Source organism: Diachasma alloeum, unplaced genomic scaffold, assembly GCF_001412515.2.
Source record: "Diachasma alloeum isolate Michigan unplaced genomic scaffold, Dall2.0 Dall_scaffold_00547, whole genome shotgun sequence".
Taxonomy (NCBI): Eukaryota; Metazoa; Arthropoda; class Insecta; order Hymenoptera; family Braconidae; genus Diachasma; species Diachasma alloeum.
In genome coordinates, this window is record NW_021680679.1 from 1,027,230 (window position 1) to 1,055,180 (window position 27,951).

Consider the following 27,951-nt stretch of genomic DNA (forward strand, 5'->3'; position numbering starts at 1 on the left):
CCTCAAAACCCAGAATTGACAGAAGCCATGTGAGCCCCATACCCCGGAAACGCCGAAATCCGGGAATCTTGTATCGAATTTACCGAAGGAATAATCGAGAAGACAGGTTGAATAGGTACAGGGGACTGAATGGGAATCGACCCGGGATAGTGCGATGGCCCGAAAGCTCCAGATAAACCCGCAGGAGCACTAGCCGTCGCACCTTCTCTTTCGCCCGCGATCGTTGGCAGCGCCAGTCCAAAATGCGTCGCCGAGGAATCCCGGATAGATCCTACAGCCGGAGAAATTCCAGAACTCACAGTCAACCCGTAACTGGGTACATGACTGATGAGAGGAACAAGTCCGCTGTATTGCGGATATGGAAATACAGTGGGCTCTCCTTGTGGCCGCAAATCAAGCACGTGGCTAGACGAAATTGTTGATGCGGTTGGAATCGATGGCAGAGATATGTCACTCGGTGATGGATAATTCGTAACGGGGACTGCCAGCTGGCGATTCCAATCGTTCGGTGAAAATACCGACTCTTTGTGCGTCAATTTCACGGGCTTCAGCGTATTCTGATGATCCTCACTGCATAATTTGGTCAGTTCACTCGATTCCAATGGGTTGATTAACGATATGACGTTTGGAGTTTGCGAAGTCGTCTTCGCTCTCTCGGGAACATTTCGAAAGCTCTGGGAGGACTTGACTGCACCGTCTGCATTCAGACTTGGAACATTCTCAAACGGCGGAGTGTTCGTGTTCGCCGCCGGGGCGCCGTAGAGTGTCGACAGAACCGGCGCGTTCTTCGTCAAGAAAAATGTCGCGTCCGATATTTGGGAATGATCATTTTTTATCTTTTCGTTCTTAAACACTGTGTTGTGAATGTTGTAACGCTGGCTGTCAGCCAGATGCGTCGGTCCCTGCAGCTTACTGGGCTGCAATGTGTTGATTAACGATATGACGTTTGGAGTCTGCGAAGTCGTCTTTGCTCTCTCGGGAACATTTCGAAAGCTCTGGGAGGACTTGACTGCATCGTCTGCATTCGGACTTGGAACATTCTCGAACGGCGGATAGTTCGTGTTCGCCGCCGGGGCGCCGTAGAGTGTCGACAGGGCCGCCGCGTTCTTCGTCAAGAAAAATGTCGCGTCCGATATTTGGGAGTAATCATTTTTTATCTTATCGTTCTTAAACACTGTGTTGTGAATGGTGTAACGCTGACTGTCAGGCAGATGCGTCGGTCCCGGCCGTTGGAACACGTGGAATGACGACAAATTCGGTAATTTTTGGTTTTTCGGGGGTAAGTAATTAGCGACGTTGTGTTGAAACGGCTCGTTGTTCTGACTAGCAATGGGATCGTCGTCCCTGAAATCGACGTCTCGAATTGGACTTGGTACTCGCAGTTTCGCATTCCGATGTGGCTCATTATTCTTGCTCACCGGGGGCATTCTCTCGGGAGCAGGTGGATCATTAGGGTGTTTACGTGGCTGTTGAGACCAGGAATTAAGTTCATTCGGGGATTGAGGCCTCGTGAATCCGGTTATACTCGTGTGTCGCGGAGGTCCGTATCGACTGAACGGCCTGATTTTCCGGGATTCGTGGGTGTAATCGCGCAAATAGCCACTCTTGACATATCGTTTCTCGTATATTCCACGCTCATCACTGTTTTCCGGACTGAGTTGATCAATCAAATCCACTTGGAAAGCGCGTTCAATCGGATACTGCGCTCCATCATCGGAAGCAGTCACGTGTAATGTTAAGCCCATTACTATCTGTAATAAAAATGTATTCACGGGATATAGGTTTCATGGGCTTTATATAAATTGTACAGTCCAATCTATGTACGAGGTACTACGCAAAAAAAATCGTCCTGAATCAAATCGAAAAATCGTCAGGGTATCGGCATGAATCAAGTCTGACTCGGAGAGATACAAATAGGCACATTCAAGTCGATTTTTGGGCTTGATTCGAGTCGATTGTTCCGCTTAATTCAAGTCGATTTGTCGGTTTGATTCAAGTCGATTTTTCGGCTTAATTCAAGTCGATTTTTCAGTTTGATTCAAGTCGATTTTTCGGCTTGATTCGAGTCGATCATGCGGTTTGATTCAAGTCAATGTTTCGATTTGATTCAAGTCGATGGTTCGGTTTGATTCAAGTCGATTTTTTAAATTGGTTTGAGTCAATAATTCGGTTCCATTCAAGGCGAATTTTCGGTTTGATTCAAGTCGAATTTCAGCTTGATTCAAGTCGATTTTTGATTTGATTCAAGTCAATGTTTCGGCTTGATTCAAGTAGATTTTTCGACCACTCCATATATAACTCCCTAGAATCACCTTGAATCAAGCCAAAAAATCGTCTTCAATCAAGCCAAAAAATCTACTTGAATCAAGTCGAAAAATGGGAGATATGTAATTCTCAGAATTTATTCCCTACTGCCCCTGTGCAGTCTTGTATGAAGATTGGACTGTAATTGTAACTCATACCAGGCATAATGTCGGTATTTCCATGGCACTGGTGTTAATCACTGTTCGAGATGATGAATGTGACACTTTTTCCGGTTCTCACTTGACAACTTGAAATATTCTATATGCGATTGTTATTGTACTCGGTAGACTGGTGAACCGTCAACTAAACCTATTCTCATGTCGTCACTAATATAAATACTCTTCGCCGGGTGACGATCCGTGCATTATAATAAACTTTCTTGCCGGCTTTCATCGAATATGCCTTGAGAAATAGTGTTACGGATCCGTCATATTTAACACGTTGACCCTTGGTACATTTTGGCTCTTGTACGTTGGAAAATTATCAAGTGGCCCGGAATGCATATCGGGATCGGAGAATCAAAGGGGCGTAATTAACAGGAAAGTTATTTTTTCAAGTGAAAAGGGAGAATTTTTAAAGTTTTTTCTTGTTTTTTTTCTTGTTATTCTAAATTCTTGAAACTATCGTCGTCGTTATTGAGAATAGATCGATTGAACAAATGGGGGATATTTTTTTTACGAATTGATCCGATCTCTCAGGACAAAAAAGATTGAAACTACGAATGTGAATATCAGTAAATCCCTCACTTTTGTCATATTACTCACCGATTTTTCCTGAAACGCATCAGTGATTCACTGTCACGAAAATGTGGTAATGTCATGTTACACTTCGAGAAATTGAAGAATGAAATTCATTGGAATTGTTACGCAATTCGAGGCACGTCCCCGTGAAAGTTTCCGAAAATATTTGATTCCGGAGGGAGTACCTGAGTAAATTATTTGTGTTGACTGAAGTGCTTGCCTAGGAGTTGATCATGCACCTTGGGAGGAAAATTTTGGGCATCTGAGGTCAGGAGGGGTCAGAATGGACAGAGATCTTCAAATTTTTTAGGGCGTAAAATTCACTCACATTCTCATTTATTTTCTTCTCAATGTTTTCCTATCGTCAGTAATAATCATCAGTGTCGACGATCCGCTATTTAATATCACGACTTAATTCTTTTTACATAAGCTATTTATCCACAAATTCAAACATATTTAGCTCTTATGTTATACTGTTCATTTTCAATGTCACTTTCAGTGTTTTCCAATTATTTGTAATTGTTCCACAAACTTCACACTGAGGATATGTACAAAATTATGAGCGATACCAAAAGACAGCTTGATGATAAAATAGGTCCTGCAGTTCCGGTTTGCATTGCTTCCGGTCGTTCGCCTGTAACCAGAAAAATAATGATGGTTTGTTTACCGAGTGGATTGAGGTGAATGTGACAAAAGGAAGATCGGAGGATTCGATTACACATTGTTTCTGCTACTTTTATTTTTACGAGCTTCCGGAGGGTGCCCGGAGGCTTAAACAAGGTCAGGCATCAATTTTCCCAGAGCGAGGAGACGCCGAAATACTGTTATGATGGCCTGACATGTGCATTTTTTAGCGGAGTGAGATATTTCAGAAATGACAGAGGAAAATAGAGACTGTTTTTCATCAGCTCGGAGCGTCAAATATGGTACTCGAACATGAGATGGAGAATATGGAAACATCTAGTAGAAAATTCAAGCGCACTAGGGAATTTCATCGACTTTCTATTGGAAAATCGCGGACGTTTTTTATGGACAATTTTTGACGGGAAAAAACAATAAGTATAAATTTTCCTATAGATCTTCTGTTGAATTATATCGGCTTTTTTATTTTTTAAAGTTTCTTTTCATGCAAAAAATCATGCAAAAAAATCCATTTTTTTATAAATGAGTACAATTATTATTGCTAATAAATTAGCAATTTAATTCCGAATGGGCTTTCTTTTTTAAATTCTTATTACGCTATTCTCTTCTTCTATTTTTTCATGCCATAGTACTATCATCAATTGAAATGTCATCAAAATTTCGCGTATTGTTTCGTTCTGTCGAATAATTCTACATTGAGACCCTCTCAAGACTCGAATTCGTTTTCAGTCCGGGTTTAATTAAGGTTCAATCAAGGTTTAATCAGTGCGTAGCCGGGCTTTAATCAGGGTTTATTCAGGATTTAGCCGGAGTTTAACCCAGCTTCTGTCAGAAGTTAGTCGGGATCATGAATCAACATGAATAAGTATTCAACATAATAGACTGCTACCTGAGTTTAATAGAGATAGAGATTTTGATATAAAAAGCTCATGACGGTATTGTGTAACTTGATAAGCAATGATGCTGTTCTCACCATTTTTCAACTTGATTAAGAAGCCATTGAAATATACTTTTCAAGCACTGATTTAATTGCTATTACTGATGATTCTTTCAGTAATAATGAAAAAACCGATTTTCTCTTTCGTGCGACCCCCATCATATTCTGATAGAATCAAGAGGGCATGATTTTTGAGTCATGATTAATTTCATTTTGATGACAATTTTTCGAGTGATCGTTGAAAAATCGATTTTTGGAAAAACAAATTTTTTCGAATCTGTATTAAAAATTGAATTTTAATGGCTGTCAATAAATAAAGCTCACTAAAGTCTATATTCATTAAACAATCACAAAGTTTCATTCGGAAGGAAAAAATGTCATGAGGTCTAATTTCCAGGGACATCGTCTCCCCCGAAGACCTAAATCCCCTCTAATGTTTCTCGAATCCAATTAACTCAACATCGGCATTGCAGAGTCAAATCATGTACACAGCATACACTCACCGTTGACAACGTGTACGCGTATGGATGCAATATTAGCATTGCTCGGCTTACAACTGTACTCTCCCGAGTCCGATAGTTGAGCTGCCTGGATGAGCAGCCATGACGTAGTAACGCCTGTACCTTTTTCAGTTATTACTGAGACACCGCCCCTAGGACTGTCATAACTCAGTACATTGTCGGCGTAGTACCAGAATATGAAGGCTGGAGGTTCCGAACTGAATCGAATGGCGCACGTCAGGTTAATGGTGCTACCAGTGCCGACGTACATTTCCGGGCCTCCTAGTATGGTTGCTGTTGGCACTGGACGACAAAAATTTAATATTGAATCATCATGGGGGGATTCAATTTAATATTGAATCATCAACTAAGAGATATTCAACCGTTTGAACCGTTCTCCCCACGGAGAGAAATTGTTGATGAAAATTATCCTACCGTTCTGTAAAAGTATCATGAGTCATCGTTTCCTCATTTCTATGAAATTTAGTAAAAATTAATATGTAATAATCAAATTTTATTCTACGCTAGAGAAATTTTATCCTGATAAAAATATAAATTACCGTGCCGGTAGACTAAAAATTACTGGACTGGAAGGGTAAAATTTATTATGCGTCAGGATAAAATTTCTCTAACGTAGAATAAAATTTGATCATCATATATTAATTTTTACTAAATTTCGGGACAGAAATGAGGAAACGATGACTCATGATACACTTTTATAGAACGGTAGGGTAATTTTTATCAAAAATTTCTCTCCGTGCACTTCGTTACTGAATTCCTTTAATTGCACTAGTTCACATTTACTAACCAACGACATTCAGGTAAAACTGATGTGACTTGAGAGGTATAGTGGATATTTGGCAGTCGTAGATGCCTTCATCCCGCTCTTGCGCCCACTTTATGCATAATGTCCACTCCGACCACTCATTATTGTGACCGTTGATTTGTCTGTGCAATGCTTGAAATCGTTGATCACTCGTGTAGGTATACGCTCCAGTTGTTAGAATATGAATATCTCTGAGCCTTACCCACGACACCTGCGGAATAATAAATAATAATCGGTAACAGATGCTTTGTAATACTTTCTGAATGCACATCGCGCTTGTATACAGGTATTATACTGTTCGGAGAAAATCGTTACTCCCCTGGTTTCTTGTGCCACGTTTTCACGGAGAATTCGGATTTAGAAAACCTCCCGGGGAGGGAGCCTGGGGAGATATTCGTCGGTTGAATCCCCTCGAGACGGGGATTATCGTATTCTTGGATAACCAGGACAATATTTCGCGAGTGGGAGGATCGGAAATGCTGGATAAAACCGTCGAATGCGCAGAATACCATCACGACTGTTGAGGGACATCTTCAGAATTACTGCAGCAGGAAAAGAAGTGTCTGACATTGAAGCGCTTTTAAGACGTTTGCCCCACAACGTTAGTCGTCTTTAGGGTCTCAAATTGAGACATTAAGCCGTGCATCTCAGACTAGACAAAAACTCTTTTGTCATTATTAACGAATTCAGTAGCGAAGTGGTAAAACGTTTCAAGTCGACTTATCTCCCAGTTGCGTTTTTGAGGAATATTTCCGAATCTAAGGCAGATAGCGAAATTTTCGTAATTATATTTGTTGTAGCCCTCAATCGGCTCTACAAAAAAGGTTATAATAACAATTTCGCTATCTCCCTTAGATTCCGAGATATTCATTGAAAACTGGTCAACAGTTAAAATTGACTTGTAGCGTTTACCACTTCGCTACACAGAGAAAAAAATTTTCGAAAAATTCTAGTGCTAGCATAGGAAAAGAGGCGCAGAGTGACAGCCAGGAAAAAATTCCAGTGTCGGCACTAGAAATTTTATTGGGGAAAACGTGAATTTTTCCCCGTATTTCTGTGGAGATTTCACAGAAATCCCCAGAAAATTTACCCTAACAGCACTAGAATTTTTCACAGCCGGTGGATTGTGATTTTTTTCAGTACACGTATTAGAATTTTTCTAGAAAAAGCTTCACCCCGTGCTCGCTTCGCTCGTCAATGCCGAAGAGCTTTGCCTCCTCCGCTCGCTTCGCTCGCCCCTCCTCCCCCCCCCAACGCTTTGGATATGTTTGGTACGGGTGAATTCGATAGACGATGACCCCATTTACAGTTCCCTTCAATTCTTCCTCGAAATTCCTTGAAATTTCAATGGTAATTAAATTGGATAAAAATCTCCAAAAAGTGTACCGGAAAATTCAGACAAAAATTTTCAACATTGTGGTTTTTTATTTGTTGAATTGAGGCAGAAAAAATGTCTTAAATTCGGTGACTTGTATTTCAAAACATTATAAACTAGGGGGCTTCGACCCATGCTCGCTTCGCTCATCAATCCCGGGGGCTTTCCCTCCTCCGCTCGCTTCGCTCGCTCCCCCTCCCCCAACGCCTTGAATATGTTTAGTACAGATGAATTCGATAGACGATGATCCCATTTAACCCCCATATGACCCTTGTGACCCGTTATTTTGACCCTCGTGATCCCTGAAAATTTTTGCGTTGTCTTAATTTACAAAATTATTGTGTAGAAATAAATGTCTTACAGAAATGTCGACATTGCAATCATCGCGAAGTTCAACAATAAGACACATTTTTACGTCTAATGTCTTTAATTAAGACGACTTCAAGACCCTAGTTTTTACAGTGCATGTGGACCCTCATTTTCATGCATGGAACGTACCGTTTTATTGCCGAGATGCCGCACTCTGCAAGTTAGATAAGCTGTTTTCCCGATGAGAGCTGTGACGTTTGTGGCCTGGGTGACGTCAAATGTCGGCTCCAGTATCGTCTTATGACTGATCGAATAATCGATCATCTGCTGTCGGGGTCTAACCTGACTGGGGTGGTGATCAGGCTTCTGCATGACACCCTCACCCATGCTTAATGTATCTGTAATGGGGAATTTGAGAGGCTAGAGTTGCATTGATACCAGCAGAATGAGGAGGATCATTATTGGACCACACTGAGAGAAATTTCAATGGTGATTTCAACTACAAGGGAATTGTCAAAAAAATAATAGTTCCGGTAACAATAAACATTGTAGATTCAACTATTACCTTAAAGTGAAAATTACATCATAATGTTGATGACACTATTTGACATAGTAAATCGAACGATGAATCCTAGTTTAATCTACAAAGTTTATTGTTACTGTAAATATAATTTCCTTGACAATTCCCTTGTAGTTAAAATTACCATTGAAATTTCTCTCACTGCAGGGGAGAATAGTAAAACCTTACCGTCTCTCACTTTCATTAAGTTTCAACAAAGTTTTTCACAGTGAGAATTTAATTGTTAAATAATTTATTTGAAATCGTCATGAGCCTCTTCATCTTCTTCTTCGTTTCTCTTCTGCTTTTTTGATTCTTTTTTTATTTTTAGGGATGTTTCGTTTATTATATACAAATATACTATCCTATATATATTTTTTTATACTTTATTTTTTTTTATGTATCATGGAAAAAAATACTTGAATTGAAATAAAATATACTTGACTCAAATTTTTTTCCGTATGAAATATGTATATGCATATAGTATATGGAGCATGTGCTACATACCGTATACACTATATATTATATAATATATATATATAATACTATTGTATACATATTATTTACAGAACTATATATTTTTTATTACAGTAAGAAATCAATTTCTTTTTTTTTGGCAATTACTGTAAACAAAAGATTATTGTACCTAAAAAAATGTATATAGATATCATTTTACATTACTTGATAAGCAGAGTACAGGCTTCAAAAATCGTTACACTGGATTTTTTAAAAATGGATTTAAAAGTGAGTATCTGAAATTTTTGAAGGAAATTCTCGAAATATTTTTTGGAAATTTTTGTCTTCAATCGAATTTCAAGGGATTTCGTCATCGAAAATTCGCAATATGAAGGAAAAATCAATTAAAATGGTAAATTTAAAGTCCATTACTCCATATAAATTCCTGGAAATCAGATAAATTCGGACAAATACATTCTTGACTTTTCAGTTGATTGAAAATTGAAATCAGTACTGGTAATTGTGATAATTGTGATTTCGACTATTGGCCAGTTTTCAATAAATATCTGAAAATCTACGGGAGATAGTCAAATTTTTGTTACGACCTTTTTTGTAGCCCCAAATTCGCTGAACAACAAAGGTCATTACAAAAGTTTTGTTATCCCCTTTAGATTCGGAGATATTCGTCGAAAAGTCAGCTCAGGACTAAATCGACTTGAACAGTTTTACCGCTTCGCTTCTGAAATAAATCCATAAATTGTCGACTTCTTTCATTCCATTGGATTTTCGGTAAAGTGTGAACTTTCATTTTTTTCCAGCTGTGTAGCTGTCTCATTATAATGCAGATATATTGTCTTCTTATCTTATCTAGCGTATAATGAATCTGTTGCCCTCAGTGTCCCCTGTTCACGGGAGAAGTGATGAAATTATTTCAATGGAATTTTCAGGGCTACTTAGTTTAGGGTCCCCGTCAGGACATGGGCTGTGAATTATTGCGCTACGTTGCATACTGTAATATGCAAGGTTGAAAGTTGTGGAAAATTGCGGAACTTTCTAGAGATTTCCAGAACTTTCTGAAAAATTATAACTTGTTCGCTTGAGCAAACTCAAGAAAGCAATTTTTTTTATTTTTGTGATCTACAGTTTTTGGGAATTTCCTGAAATTTCTGGAAATACAGAAAAAAAGTTTTGATTTTCAGGAATATATCACTGATTTTCATGGACTTATCCCTAATTTTTAGAAGTCTATCGCGAATTCCGTAGTGAAGCGGTAAAATAATCAAGTGGACTTGGCTTTCCGCAGAGTTTTCGAGGAATATCTCCTAATCTAAGGAAGATAGCGAAATTTTTGTTACAATCTTTTTTGTAGCCCTTAATTTTGTCTATATAAAAGGTAATGATAAAAATTTTGCTATCTCCCTTAGATTCCGAGATATTTATAGAAAACTGATCAATAGTCAAAATGGGCTTGAACCGGTTTACCGCTTCGCTACTGAATTATTATACAGTAGCGGTGCTAATAATCAACTATTTTTGGGCGTTCAATTCACCGTCCAATCAGGGAAATCGTCACTAATTTTCGGGGAAATATTTCAGATTTTGAAGAAACCATTTCTAATTTTTAGGAATCTATCAGCAAATTTCGGTGATAAAAATCACTGATAATAAGAATTATTCTATTCAGTGTCTACCATCACCAGCAATTGGTGATAAATGCCTAAAAATCGTTGAAATGTTCTTGGAAATCGGGGACATGTTCCTGAAAATCAATAATTTTTTCTCTATAAAATTCCATAATTTTTTACAAAAAAAAATAACGGAGAGCGAGCGTTCGGGAATAATAATTCATTTTTCCATGCATCCACGAAATGAATGCGATACCCGGACCGTAAGACCCCCAACTGAGCCCGTTCATTTATGGAAGAAATTTTTTTCAACGGCCTTGTGATCACGCGATCACAGATGTTCATCGCCATGAATTTAGTGACTTTCCATAAACGATGATGTAATTTCCATGATATCATATGCTGTCATCGCTCTCCAGGGAAATGAAAATTTGATCATGGGCGCTTGTTCCACGCTTGCACGGCTTCTGGTGGTTTTCCCGGGAGTTTTCGCTGAGACGAGAAAAACTTGAACGAAGCGATCTCCGCGCTTGTTTTGGTGGACATAAACAGGAGAGGCAAGCATTATTGACGTCAGTACCGAAAAAGTGGGGACGCGTCAACCCCCGTTCAGAGTATTTTACACAGTAAAAAATCCACGGGTTCAAGTCCGCGGTGAGCGGAGTGAAATATTTTGATGTTAGAATCAACCAAATTTCTGAGTGAAATTAACACCGAGCCCTTCGTTAAACTGAGAGCGATGTTGATAATTTTATTGACCCCGTGAAAAATCCAAAAATGTCCATTTCACACTATTCACTGTGAACTGCACTGAGTCAGTGTATCATTCACTCCATGCAGTGTTACTCGTCACACCGTTTACTTGTAAACGAAAAAGGCACAGTTCGGCCACTCGCTGAACGCAACATCACTGTCGAAAAATATTGTTCGACACATGTGATATGGGAATTTTCAGCTCGTGTAATTGGCAGCCCTCGGCTTTGCCTCGGGCCGCCAACGCCAAACTCCTGAAAATTCCGTCTCACTCGTATCGAAATATACTATTTTGCTACTTTAATATTCGCTCAATATGGCATTCTGTCTTTGTTATGTAAACTTTGAGGGCCGACGTGGCCCAGAATTTACGATGATTTAGCAATATGCATTTTTGCCCCAATAAAAATAAACGTCGATATAAAACAACTTTACGAAACTTTCATCTTTTATTCACAATATTTTCGTCGGTAATAAACAAACATACAAGCGTACAGAGACGGAGAATATGAACTGGTCGATATTATTTTGAATTATTTACTCATTCCTTATTTCAAGCTAAAAATACTCTTTGCAAACGGCTGCCATTATCCCAAAAATCGCTCATGAAAATGCCCATTCATAGTCCCCATTTTTTTTCACTGCCATATGTCGGTGTTTCCTTTGAAGCGCTCCCTCATCCGAGATATTTCAAGTTCGACTTTTTCCAATTCGAGTTTTTCCCCTCGTGCCTTATTGATGAAGGAATATTTCCGTCACTTCCGCCCAGGGGATTAAATGACTCGAATGTATGAATGATTCATCATTCTTTCGGTGTGAATCACTCTCGACAGGGAATATTTTATATCAAAAGAAATAATAGAATGGGGCCTACCGCTGACCCCACGAAATTCCATTGAATTTCTTCACGATTACTCTATCCTTCAAGCAGAAAAAAGTGAAACGCCATCGAAAAAGGTGGAAACACGCTAAACAAGGGTGAATACTCCCTTGTAATCTTTCGTGTGAGTGATCATGCGGTAATCTGGGGCTATTGTGATGACAATCCACACGGAAATAATAAAAAAAATACTTTTCACCGTTGGAACGTTGTATTTTTTAACCCTAGTCTGGTCACCTGACGAGAAAATGCAACTTTAGTCACCTTCGCGGGAGAGTGCCGCCCTGTTATTTAGGCTCCAGCGTTGCCGAATCCACTCTACACTTCCCGGGCGCGTTTAGCGAGTTTCCAGCAACGTCGCGCAACAGGCAATTTCATTTAACACGGGAAAAAATTGTTCACCTGTTGGATATTTTTTTTTTCTCCCAGAATTAAGGATACAATATTGAGAAAAAACTACTAGAATTTTCCAGATACTTCAATTGACGAATTCAATTTTTCTCAAATTTTTCCGGTCAGCCAGGCGATGACAAGGTGAATAAAACCACGTGTTGTGGCAATTCCCTCGCATGGCGACCAGTCTAGGGTTAATATGAGACATTAAATGCAGGACCATGTCAGCCACACTCGAAATGGGATATGTCATCAGGCGATAAAAGTATTATCTGACGCATGTGACTCTATAATCCGAGCCTTTGGCCTTTGGCTCGGATTATACAGTCACATTCGTGACATACAATATTGTTACGTATTTGTCCTTTTCCTCCCGCTCAACTAACTTCATGTACGATCGTCTCTCTCTGGCTCGTCATTCTTTTATCTTCGTTACTAGTGCGCGGACATGTCATTTCTTTTTATATCTTTTTTATTTTTTGGTTTAACCCAATTCTTTTCATGAATTCAGTAATTTTTAAATGGACTCATACTTGACAATCTTTTGTGCCACTGGTGTCATATGTTTAAGGACATCCTAGTATTTTGTTAAAGTTCAACTTTTTTTCAAACATGATTCCAGTTTTGTAGAAAACCCTGCCATCCCTGTACTTTTTCAGATTTTTCATTGTTGAATACATTTTTTCGGGAATTTCTTCAATGAATATTTCTCAATGGAAAAATATACAGAAATTTCATGTAACTTCGTCGTTGTTAAAAAGTTCAAGCTTTTCCACTTGAAATTTCAAGGGGAAGTTTGAGTAATTTCTCGTCGTTCAATAGTACAGATTGGCAAAAAATAAAGCATTTTTAAAACTTTTGAAAATTTTTTTTTCGTCCGTGCTTTTTATACTGTTTTGTGCGTTAAAAATTACTGTGTTGAATCGTAAAAAATGAATTCAACATCGCAAATATTCGGTTGAAATAGAACAAATTTTAAAGTTTTTCCGATATGGTTCTTGTTTACTGTGTTCACACACTGTTAAAAATTTCTGTCAAAAATTTCCCGTACACTTCTTAGAAATTCTTATCAAATTGAATTATCCCCTAAATCGTATTCAGTGTCACTCAGGGATAGCCAAAATGGTAATATTTTATTACGGTTAATATTGTAGCCCTTAATAAGACAACATCACTCTTGAAATTTTTTAAATACTTAAATATCATCAATTCAAAGATTTAAATTTTCAACTATTTTATCAATCAATAATTTGAGGTAGGAAGATTGACGATTACTTGTGTAATCGACAATCCCTTTCAAGAAATTTGAACTATTCACTTAGTAGTAAATTTACAGTTGCATATTATCAAATTTTATATATATCATTATTCGTAAAAAATCAGACTATTAATATTATATTATTTGAGACATAGAATCAACATATTTTAAACCTTCAATAATGTAAGGGTCAAATCCTTGTAATATTACAGAAATTTAATATTAATGGGGATCCCTGGTGTCACTGCCGTGAAAATTAGTAGTCAACTGCCCCTGAAATTTCATTGTTCTTCTAACAATACATAGCAATTTTTAATTTTATATGCTCCTCGTGCACGAAAGTGATATTAGTCCACCGACTCAGTGCTCTCAGAGTATCAAGTGCTTACTGCATCGCGTCCAAGAATGGGGCGTCGGCTGTCGCGGAAATGATACCCATTGAAATATTGACAGGAGAACTGTGTAAACCGAGAAAATCTACGGTGATGCAAACCGACAAGCGCCGGACGAACGAGAGGATCAAGAGCCTAGAGCACTGCCAGGGAAACTGGGGCATCTTCCTGAACGATCCCTTCTGCAGGGTCACAGGCAAGTACTTGTTATACATCTCGGTTGTGACTTACTGGCTAGGTCATAATCCGATAAATTGCGCTTCGGTAGGAACTGTCAAATGACATTGAATGAGGCATTAATCCTCATTGGTCACCATAAATTGTCTTGAGTCGTCCAATGACATTTCAAGGAATTCTCTGCATGAAAAATTCACAATTTGATGGAAAAAACAATGGAACCGATCAATTTCAGTTCAATTATTCGGGGAAAATTGATATTAATTCGGAAGTCAGGCGAAAATAGTTTTGAGGTTTTTGATTTGGGGAAAAATCTGTGGAATTGGAAACTTTATGTTTACCCTGAGAGTAACATTAAATTATTTTTATTATTTTTATTTTTATTTGGGTTATTCAACCCAATTGTTCACAGCGCTAGAAGCCCCCGGTGGATCGATAAATTACCATTTGAAAAATCAGATTGTAATTTATATTCCGTAAATATTCTGCCCGGAACTCATTAATCAATGCTCCAATTGAGACAGCCCACTTTCCCCATTACACTCACAATGAAATTCATAATCCTCATTACACCCTCAATTACGAACTCGCATGCAGATACATCCCGAATACGAGACATTACCAATGCTGACAGAGAAAAATCCGTAAATTCCGAGATAAAATCCCGAGGGACTGATCACTCCTCAACCGACTGACTCAGTGATTTCCAGAATCAGATGATTTCCGGTAATTTCCTGTGGAATTCTGTAATTTCTCGAATGATTTTTGTGATTTCTCAATCAGCATTTGAAATCATAACTTCTTTCGATTTCTTGTGATTTCCATGATTTCTAGTAGATTCCAATGATTTCTTGATTTCAAGAAATCACTGGAGAAATCATGATTTCGGGACCAGAGTGGAGCATCTGTCGAGAATGTTCGGTCGATCGATTAATTACCATTTGAAAAATCAGATTGTAATTTATATTCCGTAAATATTCTGCCCGGAACTCATTAATCAATGCTCCAATTGAGACAGCCCACTTTCCCCATTACACTCACAATGAAATTCATAATCCTCATTACACCCTCAATTACGAACTCGCATGCAGATACATCCCGAATACGAGACATTACCAATGCTGACAGAGAAAAATCCGTAAATTCCGAGATAAAATCCCGAGGGACTGATCACTCCTCAACCGACTGACTCAGTGATTTCCAGAATCAGATGATTTCCGGTAATTTCCTGTGGAATTCTGTAATTTCTCGAATGATTTTTGTGATTTCTCAATCAGCATTTGAAATCATAACTTCGTTTGATTTCTTGTGATTTCCATGATTTCTAGTAGATTCCAATGATTTCTTGATTTCAAGAATACCCCTACCGGGTAGGACAAAATGGACCAGGCGGGTAAGACGGACCCCCGAAAAAAATTGATTACTTTTATTCATAATAATTTTATCAACTATTTGTTACTTATTGCGGAAATAAACATGATAAATACTTCGGAAAACAATGAGAATCACCAGGAATGTAATTAAAATCAACCGTAATTTCCATATTAATTCCAATAAATGGAAATTCTAGGAATTGGGAACACATATATATATATTTCCGACCTCCCAAACTCATAGCAAAATTCTTTTCATCTAAAAAGTACGTAAAAATAACCAAATAATGAAATCAACAAATCAATAATTGGATGCATTTTCAAATAACAGTAATAATTCACACTCGAATTTGAAATCGTCTGGGTTAATCCGATAATAATAACAGTAAAAAAATAAAATATAAATACACAAACAAATTATTTGTATTTAATTGACGATGCAATGAACGCATACGTTTATCCACCTAACAATTTATTTGCCTTTAATAAACAAATTACATGCAGATAAAATACAAAACAACCCAAATACGTTCACTGAATAATGAATGAAAATTAATCAACAAACCAAAAAGAAAAATTTAACGAAAAAAAAATTGTAATAATGTAACTAATTTACAGAATTTATTTGCAATAATTATGTTCTATTTTGGTTTTCCCTCAGAGAATCTTGTGTACCTCCAGAAAATAACAAATTACTTCAATTCTCTTTTATTCCACAAGGACAGAATCAACTAAACAATGGCAATGAATTCCCCGAATGCGCTCCCTCGTGTAATAAAATTATGAAAATTACCTTCAGAACACATGAAGAATATGGCGACAATGGACAACCTCGTTTGCCATCGCACAGCCATTTCCGTGTTATATTTCCCCTGTATAAACACTAAATTTCAGGTAATCCATAAATTCCGTCCAAACGGCACATATCCCCCTTTCAAACTCTCTTTTCCTGGCCCGTGCTCGACCCGCCAGCACAACACATAAACACCATTATTTCTCGTGCACAACGGCGAAGCCACTAGTCATACATCACGTCTAAAAAACAACCGGAAAAACCGTAATTAAGGTAATAACAACCCCGTCAATGTCAGCAAATGACTCCTGACACCGCCCCATAGCCCCAGCATCAATATCAATTCCAGTAGATGCGCACTGATTGTTTCAGAAAATAATTCACCAGGGATAATGTCAAGTCAACAACAAATAGCAAAGCTCGAAGCGCCGATATTCGTAATTCATTCACTTTTGAGACTACTCGCATCAGTCGAGCTCGATCGGTTAATCAATGCACGTCATGATGAGAATTGAGCATTAGTGCGAGCACCCGGTGATCGTAGCCGGTGGCGATTATTAATCAATCCTCACCCGAGTGGAGTTGAACAACTGCACGATCCGCCGAACGCTTACCGATCAACTCGTCTTCAGTTTCATTTAGGCTTTCTCATGTTTAGCATCGTCCACATGGGGGGAATCGATGGTGTTTCTGCTTGTGTAAGATGGTGACAGCTCGGCGATACTGTCATGACGACGCACATCAGTCACCCGGTTTCTGTTGCCAAGTTGCTATTTGGAAGAAAATTTCGCGTTTGCCCGCCGACATTTGAACAGAACCTCCTCAGAGACACTTAATCATATTGTTTCTGTGTTTGTGGCATTCTCAGGTGGTTCCGGGCTCTCTCCTGGCCAATTTCCGGCATTATTAATTCCTCGGGACTAATTGGAAGCATTTCCTCACCGCTGGCCGCGCATTCAACTCCGATTGATCTCTCCAGCCTTGTCTCACATTTTGGATACGTCGGGTTTAATTTTTTTTAAGTAAAAAATATTCGCGTCACGCTATATTCGAGTAACCATAACACAGAGTCTCGCCCCCGAGGCAGATTAACCCAGACTGGGGAGAATTCTGTTGGTCCGAGCATGCGCAGCCAGTGCTAGGGGCGACTTCGGAGGGGATGACTCGTATAAATTCAACCCGACTTACCCCACACATGGGGGAGAGTGTGTGCGAGGGCTTGCGCGTTTGTGTGAGCTCGCAAAGGGGGTGAAAAACCGAGACAATTCGGCATACCAAGCACGACGTGTGGACATCCGCGCAGAGGTCACGCATGTTTCTAGAGTAGCAACGGCGGAAAGCTGAGGGAGTTGAAAAAATGGGGGCGGAAGGGGGAGGGGGGAGGGGGTAAACATGGCTGTTAATGCGATGAACGCGACTTCTGGGCTGAAGCCTCTGATGGGACGAGAGACAATCGGAAACAGTGGCAGGTCGAGTTGTTGTGACTCAAAACACTGGAAATTTCTTAAATTTCCGGAACGAGATGTGGAAACTGAGAGCTTCCGTCCGGCGGTACATCCTATTTTTAAACTACGGGGGAGGGACTATGAATCATCTTTACTGGAGAAAGCTGGGGAAATGCTGCCCATCAGATTTCAAAATTGAAATTAAAACAGCAAAACGACTGGTGTTGGCGGATTGACAGAGCTTTTACGATCTTTTTTAATCGACAGTATACGCACTGAGAGAAAAATGTCTGACTATATTCTTCTGGCTATAAATTTTTTGTGCTATCATTCAATCAATTTATAACATTATTTTTAGTTATCGTGGGACAACCCATTTTCGAAAAAATTTGAAAATTGAAAAAAGTAATTAATCAATTATATTTTAATTGAGGGCGATCGATAGGGCTCAACAATACCTACATTAAAAAAAAATCAATTGCATCCCGTCATTAGGGTCGATATAACACAAAAAATCCAAAACTTCAATTCGAACGATTACAAAGCTTGCGTTCGGAAGCAAAAAGTTTAAATCGGATAAAAATTGTGGTGCAAGGAACATTTCAAAGCTAAAAACACGGATAACTATGTTTTCGCCCGACGAACGAAGTAAAATGGGTTGAGAGCGAAATTGATCTTAGTTTTTTATTTAGGTACCCCATGATATATCAAGTCACTCGACAGTTAGTTTCATCAACCGAAGACTGTCAAATTTACCTGGGTCCCGCCTTGATAATCATACATTATAAATTTACAAAACCAACGAATTGTTGAATGAAAAAATTTGATCATCGCGATTTCCATAATGCACTGTTAAAAATTTTCGTCTGAATTTTCCATGTCAAATCGCGGAAATTTTTATAGTGTTTAATTTCCACTGAAATTTCAGGAAATCTTTTCATTGAAAAATCAAATATTCCATTGAAACTATTAGGTATATAAAATGTAAATATTTGGCTGAAGACCCTCAGACGGTGGTCAGTCGCAAATCCCTTGGAAGTTACAACAAATTCCATTAAATTAAAATAATGAAAAATATTCTATTGATTCTCTGTTTTAAATGATCTGAAAGTCAATAAAATACTTGATTTTTCAGTTTAATTCCGTGAAACTTCTGTAAATAGGTAAATTGTGGTAAAAATCAAAAACTCATGTCATGTCAAGTTCTGAAATTACCGTCTCACTTCCACTGACAACTCATCAATTTCCCTGAATTCCACAAAAAATCTGAACCTTCAAACCCATTTCCCCCCTAAATCGGATTCAACGTCACATTCATGAGAATTACCTCCACATTTCCCCGAAATTTCGAAAAACCTCCAACAGCGTGACCTCACCAAAACATGGTATTCCTAAAAATCGGCAATGATACATCGATATAAATCCCCGGAATAACTCATAAGTTACATGAAAGCTTCGCCAATAAAGATGAATAGTTTTGTTTGTCAGTGAATTCCCCCTCCCCCACCCTCCACCCCCCGATAACTCCCAAGGAAAAGACCAAAAAGTAGATACCAAGAGGGATAACCAAAAAGTATTCACTCCTGGCGCGCAAGTGCGAAAGATTCATGGGGTCGACTGGTGTATGGTCAACTTATCCCGGGGATTTTCGGCAAGAGATATATTTTCTGATACTCGTTTATGGGTCACAATCATTACATCCTTGAAAAGGGAGCCCCATTGAGATGCACCTAACAAGCGTATGAAATGAAGTACAGAGGATAGATAAAATTGGGTGGCTGAGTCTGCTTGGAATGTCAAGTGGTTACGGGCAAAATGAATAAGCCTGGGTCATTCTGTGCATGTCCTCACCCAAAATACATCTCTCATTGAAGTGAGTAGGCCACCCCCTCCCCTCCCCCTTCCACCCTGTCCCCTCCCCTCAAAGTATACCCCCGTCGGTTACGGAATAGAACTCTGAGTTGGTCCGAACCGCATTGTAATTGCACTTTAATTAAGCCGTAATTTAAGGACGTACCTCACGAATGTTATGTGAGTGGTGGGGGGCGGGGGGTGGGGGGTACCGAATGCTATAGGAAGAGTAATTCCAACTATTTCAGGGGGAACTTCCGGCTACCTAGCCCGCTTTGGCTCTCCTTAATCGCACAAGTCTATCCTTTCGTAGAGTTGTGCCACACAACTGGGTATCTCCGTTCCCCCACTCCGAGCCCTCCGCCACGTTTCCAACCTCCTTTCCGCAGGAGACTCTGGGAGTCGGCCAATTCATATGCAAATGTAAAGCACCAACCTCGGGGCTTCTCCAGACAATGTTCGCACTGAATTTCCAGTGTCCCGACGGCTTAACTCAGTACCCCGAATTTCCGGAAAAACTCCAACGGGGGTGGTAGCCGTGTAATTGATACTCATCCCTCTTGGTGGGGTTCGTTTGCCGTCAGTCGATGAGAATCAGTAAGTGTTTTATGCAGAAAGTGGGAGGGGGGAGGGGGTGCAGGGGAATCACGGCGTGACTGAGGCGGGAGGGGGGTAACTTGATTCATTTGAGTCAATTTTAGCCAGCGGCAGGTGTCCTGGTTGCAAGCTTTTGTCACTTTTATCTGAGTTGAAGTTTCTATGAAGATGTGAAGTCATTTTTCGTCACTTGTGCGTAAAGCGAAATTTTACGCAGGCGGAGGGCGCGCAAAACCCCACTTCACTAATTGTGATGAAAAATAGGATTTGATAGTCGTGGGAAGAGTGTTCTTTGACCCTTGGGAGGGTAGTAAAACACTGTCGCGACAAAAAAAATTTTTTCATGACTTTATATAAGATACCTTAGGGACAGTAGGATAGTGGAATTCCGGGAATCCATAAACCCCAGCTAGGCGCACTTATACAGAGGAGAAAAATAGAGATCAGCGGTTTGAAATAAGATGCCTCGCTCGTTGCGCCCGAATTCTATGGAATATTCATTTTTACTGAATGGATATTGATAACTAATCAATTTATAGGAGTTTAATGTTTTGAATTCGTGTAGCCCGCGTTCTATTTTCTCTCTAAACATAACCCCCCGTGAGAGAATGGCAGCTGATGTTGGGGGATTGTTGGGGGACTTGAGAATAATCACTTCTGGCAGCTGAAGTACAAATTATTGAAGGTACGTAAATTAATTGAATTTTAATTAAGCTTTATTCTGTTAAGATAATTCTGCGTCATCATATTAATAATTATAGCGTCGAAGAAAAGAGGTGACCCTTGGGATCGTTTAATCCTTCTGATTACTTCACTTGACTCTCACGTTTGAACTCTTGACCCTTAAGGTCATTTAACCCTTATGATCACTTCGTCCGTCCCTCCCGTTTGACCCTCAACTCCGTTTGATCCTTATAATCACTCTTTTCCCGTTGAAAAATGATCGAGGCCACAGGTATCTTATAGGAAGCCCACGGAACTCAACATTCGGGAGGCGATAAAGGCGCCGAGAGTGGGGGTAAGCCTCGAGCGCTCGGAGCTCGAGGTATCTTATAGACCGATCTTCAGTAATTTTAACAACGACTGGTAACCCAAATGAAGAAAATTCTTGTCGATGACGCAACATTTCGACACCCGCGGGAGCCCTCATCCGAGTTTTTTCATTTCTTCATAACAACATGCCATAAAGTTAAAATTTGCCACAACTGAAGCACTCATCGGTGAGTGGTAGCTACCACGACCCTCCCTGAATAGCAGATTGTTATTTCCCCGCGTTGAACCGATTTCAAATTAATTCCCAGAAACACCGTATTCAATTTCAGTCTTGATGAAAAAAAAATTGCAAAATAACGAAGGAGGCAGCTGTCGGAGATATGTCGCTCAACCGTCCATTAATAGGGCCGGGGCGTGCAGCGGCGTTTCATAGTTACAATTTTATCGAATATATAATTCAAATACTCAATTGTAGGAAGTGCTTGTGTTGGTCTGTTTGTGAGAGGCCTCATCGGGAGAGAGCGAGCAAACCACTCAGCTGCAATGAAATAAGGGTGTGCGAGGAGAAGCGGCGCACTGCGCATGCCTCACCACCACTTGTACGAGCTTCGAGCGGCTTTCTTGGCGCGCCAGTGGGGAGGTGAAAAATCACGGGCTCATTCTCTGTTATTGATATGCCGGGTCTCAACTGCTATATTTATTTTGCCGTGATATGCCACTGAGATAGGAACAAAAACATGGGTGATTATTAATCACGGATGTTTTCATGATGCTTCACGTGAATGGACATTGATCATCTACGCTCGATCAGTCGATAGCAATTAATCGATTAATAGCATCCGGTGGGGGAGTTCGTCCAAGTTCTTTCGGCGTTGAACTTCCGTTTGAGCAATCAGAACTTGGGTTAATCTTCTGTTCAACTGCAGTGCTACATGAGTTATTTCAACCGATAGTTTATCAAAGTCTCGAGGGGGGAGGGGGTGGCATCGACGCCGGAGGGGTACACCCTCGGTTCGGAGGAAGCGAGAGTAATGAGTATTGCTCATCGAAGTTGACTGAGGAGGAAAATTCACGTGCGCTTGCGCAGCGCAAACAAGAAGATGGAGCACTTTGGCGGAATGACGGGGACGCCGCTGGAGATGGCACCACTGATTGCGGGAGTACGTTACTTGGGAAACGTTTTACATCTGCGATAACGAAATCACCCGGCTCTTGGGGTATTTTTTTTAGTGCGTCGGGAAATTAATTGAACTTTTTCTCTGGCAGTTGATACGTTGGGAGAAAAGTTGAATGCGAGTTCGATAGAAAATTCTACTGGATTTCGGGGGTAACCTATTGGCCAATAATTTTATATTATTGTTGTCATGATGAGCCTTAAAAAAACTCAGGATTTAGTAATAATTTTCGCCACGCGAGTTTTATTGATGATGGTTTTATATTTAATTTCACGTTTTTTCTATGCCGTAAGTAATTGGATGGATATTTTTTTACTGTGTAATGGTCAAAGTAAACACAAGTTTGAATAATATTGAAAGTTAAATTTTGTGTTTGCTTAAGCGTCTTGTCCTTAATTAAGCAAGATTGCGAGATTGGATTGAATATTTTTATATTAAATTACTTCTACTGGATTTCGGTTGAACTTTGTGTTAATTGTTGGCCGATTATACGGAAAAATTTAGTAATGGACAGAGAAAAGCAAAATCGTGATACAGAATTAAAATTATTTTATGACATGTATAATCACGTAAATGTCCTGCACAATTTTTCAAAATTCATTTCAATGTTTATTATATTAATTATCGATCAACATTTCAAATTTTTTCACATACTTTATAAATCAGTAGTTAACTTCGTAAGAATGACGATTATTTGAGTAATTGAAGAATTAAATTCAAATATGTAGAATTAATGCGTAAAATTATTTTCAATTAAATTAAAAATTATTTAATTTTTGATTTAATTTTTCTGAGAATTAAAAATTATTTTCAAGTTTAAATTAAAAAATTAGAAAGTGTGATTAATGTATGGTGAACTTCTTTAAAAATTACTTACTAACAACTCTTACCGATCCCTGGTAATCGAATTCCATTAAACATTTCAATAGAATCGGTCAAAAATTAATAGAAATCGAATAGAATTGTCTAACGAATTCGTAAAATTTTTCTATTAAATTTTTTCATACCTGATAGATTGAATTTGCCTCTATCAAAGGATACATCATCATAAAAAGAAATCCCATCATTATAAGATAACGTCTGTAAGTCTGAATGATCATCCAGGACAACTGGAGCCATTAAACATCAAATAATAATGATAATGATCCATCCTATTCGCTTTTGATGAACAAATCATCTGTGTCATCGAGTTCTCGCCTCCAGCTGAGGGTAATATATCAGAGAAAGAAGAGGAAAAGCGACTGAAGTACCATCGGGGCTGTAGGCTTGAGACGGTTGTCCTCATTATTACTTCTCGAGGGGGAATGGGCAGGCCTTCATATCAGCGCTCGAAATTATTTTTGCCTGTAGGCGTAGTAGTCCCTCGATATTGGCTGGCCACATGCAGAGCGGTTAGGAAAAGTTTGTACCATTAAGCGATGTCGCATCATAATGTTTTAAAAATGATAATTTTGTTAATGATGATTTAACAATAAAAAAAAGATTTTGCAATTTGCATCCATTTTGTGTTCAATTTTTGGTCTCAGGGATAACTAGGGGTTAAAGTTCACCCGGAAAAATTATTCATTTGAATCGAAAATCTTCATGAAATTTTTTTAAGAGTTTCAAGAATTAATTAATTAATAATATTAATAATATATATATTTATTATTATTGAATTTAATTAATTAACTAATTAATTTAATGTAATTAATTTCAAACAAAATGTTTATTAAATTCAAGGAAGCAATTATTTTATTCCAAATAAATGATTTATTAAAATCAAATGACCAATTTATTCGTTTCAATTAAAGATATTTTCTTAATATAAGAAAAATCTTTATTTATCATTAACGAAGAATTTATTTAGATCAAATGAAGATTTATTAATAATAAAAAATCATTCATTCAAACTTTATTTAATTCAAATGAATCATTTTTGTGGGTGTGGGTGAAATAATACAGTCAATATTCAATTTTTAGAAACATGTTTTCATTTTTCTTACTCAACTTTAACAAAAGAATTCGAACCAACGACTGAAACTTCCCTCATCAATAATAAGTTAATTCTCATTTCTCTACCGCAAGGCCGGTGAACCTCCTTCGATCATCAATCTCCAGGGGTGAGATTCAGTTTCAACAGGAAATTGTAACAAAATGTGTTAATAGCCTTCATCACTGCGATCATTGCTGTTGAGAACTTGAGCGTGGAAGCCATCCTCGTCGGCTCGATATCTGACCCTTCGAATATTGCCGTCCGGCTCCTTCACGGTGTACTCCCCAGTAACTGCTTTGCCTGCAGGAATATCCATAATTACTCTCGATGGCAATTTTCAATTATCGATGAAAATTGGAGACGAGGAATTTCCGTAGAAATTATTCTATTGATTTTTCTGTAGAACATTATTCATTGCCCATTTCTATCGAAAAAAAAACCTACCTATAAACTAACAGAAAGTTTTATAGAAATCCAATAAAATTCCCTAGCGAGTTCCCTACGTTTTTACGCAAAATTTATTCGTACGTATTTACAGAAAAAAATTGAAAACATTGAAAGAAAGAAAAAATGCTCAATGCTCATCTTGTCATGTTGTCTCGTCGTGTTGAATCAATTTATTTGTGGACAAAAAAGAAATTTTCCACCAAAACACGATAATTTTCGTAGTAGTAAACCTTCTCGTGAGAAATTTATCAGTCCTATAAACCTATGGAGTTCTTTCAGATCAAATGATTATCCTACGTTAGATTATGTTCTTTCCAACAGTTCAAATTTTTGTAGGAATGTTTCTGATCCAGTGGATACTCCCTTGGATTTTACGTTTTTTTACACATAGCAAACGATTATTACTTTTTTAAGCACATAAAATAGTTAAGACTTTTAAATGTCAGCTGCAAAGATAATTGCATCTCAAACAGAATAAAATGATATTATGGACTCAAATCCTAAACGTATAAAATAAACTAGAGCGTCACTAATGGACTATAAGTTGAATCAATATCAAGAAGAAATTTAACATAAAAGGTTTTTGATTCTAATTTTTAAGCTATCCATATATCTAAATACTGACTGTTTATTGAATAAAAACCTTGGAAAACAACAAAAAATTGTTTGACTGAAGAAGAAGAGCAACAGAGAGGGAGAATCCGTCTGTCCCAATTCTCTCGTACCACAAGTGGTCCTCCTGCGCATTCCCGTTGCGCAGAGGAGCCCACACACTACTCACACACGCTTAAAACGTTAATGGTGGGGGAAGTCTCCTTCCCCAACTGAAATCTTAGAGAAGCGAAATCATCGGGAGTATCCACTGCAATCACACCTACAATTTAATATTCGTTCAATTTTCTAAAATTCAATTGTTGTTCAATTTCTCTCAAGCAAATGCTCCACTTCATCAAATATTCTCGCGTGAAACATAGTTCTTCGACAAAGCAAATTTTTATTCCCCTCAGTGTAAGTAGAACCCATTACCATCATGATGCTCCTTCTGGCCATGGAGTTCTCCCGTGTGAGGATCCTCAACCCCATATGCAAATTCATACTGCGGATCAGCCGTATAATCCTGATGTTGATAGCCGTGTCTATCGGTCCAACTCACCTCTTTATCGTCTCCCGTAACTGGACCATGAAAATGTTGGAATGAATGGGCGTAACTTTCTGCCCTCGCATTAACCACGCAGAGGGCGACAATTCCAAGTGCTTCCAGAATTATTCGCTTCATCTTTTTCACCCACCCCCAATGAATTTGATATGCTAACTCTGTCAGACTTGATCGTACACTGGATCCATCGGTCACATGATAGGCGTTTATATACCCGTTCACCGAATTTGTGGCTTGTGACGTTTTTGTCTCCTCTCATTGTTCCAATCGATTCCCAATTGATCCTGTTACAACACTCAATTATTCAGCTGGAAGTGAGGAAGTGAAGCAAAAAAGGGGACGCGGCTCGCTTCGGTGCGCGTTGGTCAATCGTATTATCCTCGTATTGATCTAACACTGCTTCTCGTGCTGGTTCCAATTTCTCTACACAAAAGTTCGAAAAAAGGAGAAATTTTTCCCAATTTCATTTTGCTTTCTAATAAAAAGTGCATAGTGGGTCATGGTATTTCGGCAGGTGGGGATTCTATCTCGAATTCTCTACGAATTTTTCATGGCGAGGTGAGACTGGAGTGTGCAAAAATAATTTCAAATGTTTTTAAATTTTTTTTTAGGATTTTGTCAGTTTCTGGGAGTAACGAGTCCTGATTTTTAGGGACATGTCACTAATTTTCAGGAATTTACACATAATTATTATAATAATTCCCTATGGGGGGGAACCCCTACAGGGATTTGCGATTGCGAAATTCGAGTGAATTTCAGCGAAGAGAAAATTTTGAAATTCAGGGATTTTGTCACGAAACTTTAATGACATTGTCATTAATTTCGCTAATTTCAGGGATAAAATTAACTGACGATCAAGGCCATTCTAGTCAGTGTCCAAAACTGGTAAGAGATTCCTGAAAATCAGTGAAATTCTTTTGGTAATAAAACACTTGGGAAAAAAATTCAATAGAAAAACTTGGCGAATTCGGTAAAAAATTCTATTGGAATTCTCTGGAAATTCTATTGAGATTCTGTTAAAATTCTGTTTGATTTTTGCACTGATTTTATTGGATATTTAATAGGAAAAAGTTGATAGATTTCGATTTTTCTATCTAAATATTCTCTGGGATTTTTCCTATAAGAACATTTAGGCATGAACTTTCCAAGTTTTTTTTACTCGGATCTTCTAATGCAAAACATGACAAAATATAGCGAAAAAAACTTATAAAACCCGTGCCCAATAATTTTAATGGAGAACTTCGAAGAGGAAAATCGAAATCTATTGACTCTCTCCTATCAAATATTTAATAGAAGAATCTGCGCAAAAAACATATAGAATTTTAATGAGAATTCTCTAGAATTTTAAGGAAATCTTACAATTTCTAGGGAATGCCAATAGAATTGTCTAGCGAATTCGTTCAGGTTTTCTATTCATTTTTTTCGTACGTGAAAGGAGAAAGCTAAAATTTATTACGCGTTTATTTTTTTCCGAATTTTTCCATTATTGTGTTTTTGCAATAATGAATTGTCAAAGCATCACAACACATAACTCATGATGATGCGAACCCGTTTATTATCCTCCTTTTCTTTAGTAAAAAGGAAATGGCCAAAATGTGTCACGACGTTATTTGTTCGGAAAATTTTCGCGTTTTCGCAATAATGAATTGTCAAAGCCTCAGGAAACGCAACTCATTATGATACGGACATGTTTGTTATCTTCTCTATAATAAAAAGGAGACCAATAAAAATATTTCTCTTGCTCCCTGAAATTGTGCGATTTAGTTCGAAATCTCTATAATAAAAAGAAGAACAATAAGAATATTTCTCCTAGCACGGAGAGAAATGTTCAGTAAAAATTACGGAACTCACAATTCGCTCACGGATTACGAAATCGCAAAATTCACAGGACATTCAGGTCAAAATTACGGAATGCTCTGGAATTCCATTTCGCTCCAGAATTGCGGAAAAAATGTCATTTTTATTCAATATTTCTCTCCGTGTATTCACTCAAATCGTTCGATATTCAGTTCGAATGTTG

At 38.3% G+C, this 27,951-nt stretch overlaps 2 protein-coding genes across 2 annotated transcripts; both read right to left on the bottom strand.

The window, feature by feature from the left end:
* Positions 1-3,363: 3,363 nt before the first annotated feature.
* On the bottom strand, positions 3,364-17,379 carry LOC107043079 (zwei Ig domain protein zig-8). Its single transcript, XM_015264385.1, has 5 exons — positions 16,293-17,379; positions 7,823-8,031; positions 5,932-6,160; positions 5,127-5,426; positions 3,364-3,678 (listed from the first exon to the last, which is right to left on the bottom strand). The coding sequence occupies exons 1-5, from the start codon at positions 16,351-16,353 to the stop codon at positions 3,578-3,580; spliced, it is 900 nt and encodes a 299-aa protein (XP_015119871.1). The 5' UTR covers positions 16,354-17,379; the 3' UTR covers positions 3,364-3,577.
* A 6,993-nt stretch (positions 17,380-24,372) lies between these two features.
* Positions 24,373-26,293, bottom strand: LOC107043099 (cuticle protein 19). The gene is made up of 2 exons (XM_015264411.1): positions 25,802-26,293; positions 24,373-24,628 (listed from the first exon to the last, which is right to left on the bottom strand). The coding sequence occupies exons 1-2, from the start codon at positions 26,049-26,051 to the stop codon at positions 24,495-24,497; spliced, it is 384 nt and encodes a 127-aa protein (XP_015119897.1). The 5' UTR covers positions 26,052-26,293; the 3' UTR covers positions 24,373-24,494.
* Positions 26,294-27,951: the final 1,658 nt, after the last annotated feature.

Excerpts from the sequence above, each read along its gene's own strand:
- LOC107043079 (XM_015264385.1), bottom strand. The coding sequence starts at position 16,353 with ATGGCTGTGCGATGGCAAACGAGGTTGTCCATTGTCGCCATATTCTTC. Across the intron at positions 8,032-16,292 it reads ATTCTTCATGTGTTCTGAAG|ATACATTAAGCATGGGTGAG; the intron begins GTAATTTTCATA and ends TCCCCATTACAG. Across the intron at positions 5,427-5,931 it reads GTTTTACCTGAATGTCGTTG|TGCCAACAGCAACCATACTA; the intron begins GTTAGTAAATGT and ends TTTGTCGTCCAG.
- LOC107043099 (XM_015264411.1), bottom strand. The coding sequence starts at position 26,051 with ATGAAGCGAATAATTCTGGAAGCACTTGGAATTGTCGCCCTCTGCGTG. Across the intron at positions 24,629-25,801 it reads CCAGAAGGAGCATCATGATG|GCAAAGCAGTTACTGGGGAG; the intron begins GTAATGGGTTCT and ends ATATTCCTGCAG.